Source organism: Triticum dicoccoides, chromosome 4A (genome assembly GCF_002162155.2).
Source record: "Triticum dicoccoides isolate Atlit2015 ecotype Zavitan chromosome 4A, WEW_v2.0, whole genome shotgun sequence".
Classification (NCBI taxonomy): domain Eukaryota; kingdom Viridiplantae; phylum Streptophyta; class Magnoliopsida; order Poales; family Poaceae; genus Triticum; species Triticum dicoccoides.
This window is the reverse complement of record NC_041386.1, coordinates 642,156,476-642,163,078: the sequence shown is the minus strand read 5'-3', so window position 1 is coordinate 642,163,078 and position 6,603 is coordinate 642,156,476. Positions and strand designations below refer to the sequence as shown.

The 6,603-nt window shown below is 46.6% G+C and overlaps 1 protein-coding gene across 1 annotated transcript; it reads right to left on the bottom strand.

Moving 5' to 3' along the window:
* Positions 1-3,889: 3,889 nt before the first annotated feature.
* On the bottom strand, positions 3,890-5,663 carry LOC119287627 (inorganic phosphate transporter 1-2-like). Its single transcript, XM_037567207.1, has one exon. It carries the CDS (start codon positions 5,661-5,663, stop codon positions 4,098-4,100), a length of 1,566 nt encoding a protein of 521 aa, XP_037423104.1. The 3' UTR covers positions 3,890-4,097.
* Positions 5,664-6,603: the final 940 nt, after the last annotated feature.

The following is a 6,603-nucleotide window of genomic DNA, read 5'->3' as shown; positions in this document are numbered from 1 at the left end:
TAGGTGGTGCTATCGTACATCCACGTTGATGGAGACTTCAACCCACAAAGGGAACGGTTGCGCGAGTCCACGGAGGGCTCCACCCACGAAGGGTCCACGAAGAAGCAACCTTGTCTATCCCACCATGGCCATCGCCCATGAAGGACTTGCCTCACTAGGGTAGATCTTCATGAAGTAGGCGATCTCCTTGCCCGTACAAACTCCTTGGTTCAACTTCACAATCTTGACGGAGGCTCCCAAGTGACACCTAACCCTCTAGGATACACCACTCTCCAAAAGGTAATAGATGGTGTGTTGATGATGAACTCCTTGCTCTTGTGCTTCAAATGATAGTCTCCCCAACACTCAACTCTCTCTCATAGGATTGGATTTGATAGAAAGATGATTTGAGTGGAAAGCAACTTGGGGAAGGCTAGAGATCAAGATCTATGTGGTTGGAATGGAATATCTTGGCCTCAACACAAGTGTAGGTGGTTCTCTCTCAGAAAATGTATGTTGGAAGTGTAGGCATATTCTGATGGCTCTCTTCACGAATGAAGAGTGGGTGGAGGGGTATATATAGCCTCCACACAAAATCTAACCGTTACACACAAATCACCAAACTCGGTGGGACCGAATTATAAAACTTGGTCATACCAATTTAGTTCAAAATGTGAACGTTAGGATTTTAGGTGGGACCGACATGTCAACTCGGTGGGACCGATTCCATTAGGGTTAGGGCATAACGTAATATCGGTGAGACCGATTACACAAACTCGGTGGGACCGATTTTGGTAATAGACAAACAGAGAGTTGGTCAGGCAAACTCGGTGGGACCGATTCGCTCGTCTTGGTTAGACCGAAACATTACGAAGGGGAAACAGAGAGTTTGCATTGCAATCTTTCGACATTGCCTCTGCCCACTCCAACCTTTTGTTCTTCCAAGCGTCATTTTCAAATGCCTCCACACCATGGCCGGAGCTAACAACATCGTCAGGCTCAGCCTCTTCCTCCTCAGGCACGTGTTCATAAAAGTCCCACTTGAGGATCCAGTTATGCAGAATGCAACAAGCAAGAACAAGCTTAACTTGAGTGGAGTATGGGTGAAATGGCTTCTGATCCAGGATCTTAAACCTATTCTTCAGAGCTCTAAAAGCCCTCTCAACAGTTACTCTAAGGATGGTGTTTGAGATTAAACAACTCCTGTGCAGTCCTAGGATAGTTCCTACCAGAGAACTCATTGAGATGGTACCTGGTTTTCCTGAAGGGTGGAAGAATACCCGGCCGACATGCATAGCCAGCATCCCCAACATAGAACTTGCCATCGGGGATGTTGATCCCATAAGATCGACTCATGCTGTCATTAAGAATGTTAGCATCATGCGCTGACCCCTCCCAGCCAGCCAACACATATGTGAACTTCAGATCAAAATCAACAGCAACAAGCACATTCTGGCTTGTGTAGTGCTTCCTCCCACTTTATGCTGCAGACTATGACCTAGGAACTCTGGCAGTGACATGAGTACCATCTATTTCCCCAATGCAATCCTGAAAATGGCATCACAAGCTTGTGTTAGTGCTCAACTTGAACAATACAAGCATATCAAGCCATGAAAAGTGTTATTGTCAATGCTCACCTTGAAGTATGGATACCATCTTAGGTTTAAGCGAATTTTGGGTGGAGTCCGGCCAGATGGTCTCCTCATCATCTCTCCTCTAAGCTCCCCAACAACAAAAAGCACCTACTTGAAGTACCTAGAGATGGTCTCCATTGATCTCTTGAACGTGTTGTCAATGACCCTGAACCTCTAGTTATGGCCAACAACATGAAAGAACATGGCCACTTGCTCTTCCACGCTGGTGTTGATGTTATCTTGTAGCAGCCCCCTGCTCCTGAAGGTCTCGACAAGCCTGGAAAATGGTGATATTTTCATTCGAAGCATCCACAGAGCCTCGACGTCATTGCAGTTGTAGATGTAGTTCAGATTTTGGATCCTCTCTTGTTTCCGGATAAACAATGGACCATAGCGGATCAATGGTCTCCCAGCATGACGAATAGCTCTCTGGTGCATGAACACGACCCATGCCTGAATCACACTAATCAGTGTTGTTGCCTGAATTATCAGCCTCATATGTGCGTCTATAACCTAGTCGACATCGACGGTTCGTTCAGGGGGAAATCGATCCTACACCTAGCCTAACGGCCTAACCACTGACCTAACAAAGGGGGGAGGGGGTGCTGCTTACAGGCATCGGAGACGAAGATGGCGTAGGGGGAGCCATGGCACAGACAAGGTCAACCAGACGGTGGCCAACAACAAGGGAAGCACCAGACCCGCCGCAAACATCGCCGCCTCTTCCGTCGCCGCCGCCTCTAGCGCAGATCTGAAATTGCAGGCGCCGCCGATGGTGAGGCAGTAGGGAAGAAAGGGGGTAGTGGCTATGGGTGAGCAAGTGAAAGGGGGGTGAGGCTAGATTTGGCACTGGGACGGCACGCCAGATTTCCATCTCCCGCCATCCCCCCCGCCCTCACGTCGCACCTGCCCGTGCGGCCTCATGCCGCACTCAGCCTGGCTCGCGAGAAACTGCTGATCCGAGCGTTTCCAGCGAGCCAGGCTCTGGGCTGCTTTGAGAAGCATGCGATGCAGGCCCAACAGTGAAACCAGGCAACCAAACAGGCCTCTTCCTTCCCACGCGGGCCTGGTTGGGCTCGATGCTGGCAACCAAACACGCCCACATGGAATTAGCATCCATGGGACAAGCATTAGAAATTGCGGCCTCCTAGTTGTAGAAGAACCAGGTGGTGTAGCTGGTAGTCGTTGTTGGTGTCAACTATTTGGCGCGTAGGCCGCACGCGAGTAACCAAGCACATCCCTCCAGCACTCAATCAAGTGTTTGGGCCGGTCCATTTAGGGTTTATTTCTCGTTGGTTTTGAGAAGATTCTTAAACCTTCCCTAAATCGGGTTTTTATTCTATGTTTTCCCCCTCATTTCTCTTTTGTTTTTCTTTTACATTCTTTTACATTCTTTTCCTTTTTCCCTTTTCCTTTTTCCTTTTTGGTTTCTTTTCTGTTTTTTCTTTTTCCTTTTTTTTTCTTTCCTTATTTTTTTCTTACTTTTTTCCTTTACATTTTTTCGAACATCTTCACAAATATCTGTTTTTTAAAGCATATTTTTTTTTCAAATTCATGACCGTATTATAAATTTATGAATATTTTTTACAAATTCATGAACAATTTTTTGAACTCGTATTTTTTTGAATTGGTGAATATTCCTTCAAATTTGGGAACATTTTTAAAAATTCACATACATTGTTTTTGGTTTTGACAAACACTCTTTTTGAACCGACGATTTTTTAATAATTTGGGAACAAGTTTTGATTTTTTTGTGAATAATTTTCTAAATTCATGAACCTTATTTGAATTATGAAATTATGTTCAAATTCATGACCAATTTTTTAATACATGAATATTGTTGAATATCATGAACATTTTTTAATGCGCAAACATTTTTTGATTCCTCGAACATTTTTTCTAAATCATAAACATTATTTTTCTTTATTCATGATCATTTTATGAGTTCATGATATTTTTTTCAAAATTCACAAATATTTGGAAATTTGGATGTTTTTGAAATCCTGTATTATTTTCAGAAATGAAAATCGAAAAGTAACAAACAAAAAATGAAATAGAAAAAACAAGGGTCGTCATGTGGCAATTTAGTAAAAAACAAAAAATCCGTTGCAGTTAGAGAAGGACATTTCATGTGGTAATTTGGATGCAAATTACTTCGATTTTGTGAAGAGATTCTTTCTCTCTGGAATCCCATATCTTTTGTCCGGGCCAAGAAATCTCGTCTTTTACTGCAGGCAAGAGGTGATCTCTTGGAATCAAATCAAATGAACGGGGTATTTTATTGACAATTCTTCACAAACGAATACAGAGCACCACCAAAAAAATGCAATGCTAGGTTTAGGGAAAACCCAGCCATAAACAGCTACACACGAACGGCAAGCGACGCCTCAAATTCAGTAAGTGGCCACACAGAAGGAAAGAAACGCTGAAATGAAAAAGCAAACACTTGTGCATGACTCTGTGTCACCGGAGATGTACACCAGCCTAAGCTTCGATGCCATCGTCGCCGACGTTCTCCTTGGAGAGCTCCTCGAGCGACTTGCCCTTGGACTCCGGCACCAGCAGGGAAAAGAGCAGGCCCAGGAAGTTTGTGCCTGCGAGCACGAAGAGCGAGTTGCGCATGCCAATTCCCCGTGAGTAGCCGGTGTCGGGCTTCTTCTGGTCCTGCGATGCATACAGGAACCCGAACGCGCCGATGATCGCGCCCGCCTTACCAGTAGCAGCAGAGATACCGTGGCATGTGGACCGGAGCCTCGCAGGGAAGATCTCAGCTGGCACGATGAAAGTTGTGCTGTTGGGACCGAAGTTGGCGAAGAAGAAAGTGAGCCCGTAGAGCACGACGAAACCGGTGTGGTGCCCTGGCTTCACCAAGTAGTCGTACGGTATGGCAATTGCTAGCATGAAAATGGTCATCATGGTGAATCCCATGAGCTGGATCCAAAACCTCCCAATGATGTCGATGAAGGCGACGGTGAACCAGTAGCCAGGCACGGTGCCACAGAGCGCGATGAGCGCTTGGGCGCGGGCGATGCGGTACAACTCCTCCAATGCATTCATAGTCTTGGCCGGCGGGATCCACCCGATCTTGGTGAAGATGTCCTTCTGGAACAGGTTCTGGCTGTAGAAGGCCACATCGAGTAGGAACCAAGTGCTTGTGGTCGCTAGCAAGTGCACCCCGTGGCGCTTCATGAACTGTCGGGAGAAGAGGCCCCAGGTATCACCGGTGGCCCGCTCACCCTGGACGTTCTCTTCTGAGATCTCCTTGTTGAGCACCTTGGACATGTCTGATGTGGCTTGCTTTGTGTTGCCGGCGATGAGTGCCGTGTACCGCGCAGTTTCGGGCATCTTCATGCGCCAGTAGTAGGTCAGGGCAGCCGGGATGGTGCCGAACATGACGATGATGCGCCACACATAGTCGGCCTCCGGGCCAATGGATGCCGCGGCGTCGATGTAGAATGGCGGTGCAGGGAATGCATGTCGGAATGCGGACGAGACGATGATCGTGACGATAGTACCAAATAGGATGCCAAACCCCTGCATGGCAAACACGGCGGCGATAAAGGTGCCGCGGGTCTTCTTGTTAGCATACTCCGACATGATGGTGGCGCTGAGAGGATAGTCGCCGCCGACACCGAAGCCGAGCCAGAAACGGAAGAAACATAGCGTCCCCATTACACCCTTGGCCTCGTGTCCAAACGATAGCCCGGACGCGATGGAGCAGAGGACCATGAGGATGAGCGTGAAGCCGTAGACGCTCTTGCGGCCGAGCTTGTCACCGAGCCAGCCGAAGAAGAGCTGGCCGGCAAGTGTGCCGCATAGGGCCACGCCGTTCACGGCGGCTGACACGTTTGCCGGGAGGTGGCCGGGCTCATTGAGGGCAGGGTCGGTGTAGTAGATGCGTCCCAGCAGCTTGGTGACGAGGGCGATGCAGAAGAGGTCGTAGGCGTCCGTGAAGAAGCCCATGCCGGCGATCACGACGGCCTTGAAATGGTACAGTTGCGTCTTGGCAACGTCCAGTGCTTTCAACACGTTGAGCTGTTCAGTCGCCATGGCCGCCGGCGATCTCTCAACTAAACTTCTGCCCCTACTGTACTTCTTTTGTTGTTCTCTTGTTGTGTGCTTTGTAAGGTGCTTCTAGTACGTATATATAGCCATTATTCAGGGTGGATGTATATGCCAAAGGTACATTATTTCACTTCTGCTTCGGTACACTTACTACTTGTAAGTATTAAAATCTCAATGTCCGACATTGCACGTAGGTACAGCCGTACATTATCAAGATTGCATGATGTTTTGACATGGTACTTGTATAAAATAGAATACGAGAATGTAAAATGTCTTCTCTTAATTTAAGCTACAGCTAGCAAAGTTGGAATGCATTTCAATTATCACAAGGATTGCGCTAGGGATTTCTTGTTTAAGTTTAGTGTGAGATTTGACTTTGAAGTTTCATATAGATAAAATTGGAACCCACATCATCGTTATGCTAGGAATATACCTCAAATGGAATATAAACATAAGCTGGATATCGAACTGCTGAAATACATCAAGCGGGTCACAGCTTCGAATAGTAGTAGGCTACTACCATTAGTTGCTATATCAAACTTTGTAATTGTAAACGAGAGAAAAAAATGAGAAGATCCGAATGTGCCTGAGAAACTTAATTAGCAAGTTGGCAGTTTCATGTACGAGCATAGATGACCATGACATGGTGTTGTTTACACGTCCCAAATCTGCCATAACTAGAAAGGTCACAAAAAATTAATTACATTAGAGTGACGGACATTTTCCCTGACTGGCATCACAATTTTTTTTCTTGATGGATGATCAGCACGAGAAGTTGTTAGGGATGAGGTGTGAGTTGTGACTGTAGTTTATACCAAGTTGGAGGTCATCATGTTTGTTGATTGTGTACGCGGGATGTACACAGGCAGACATGCATGTGCTGATATGCAGCAGCTAGACGTGCTATCAGTTTATTTTTGAACCG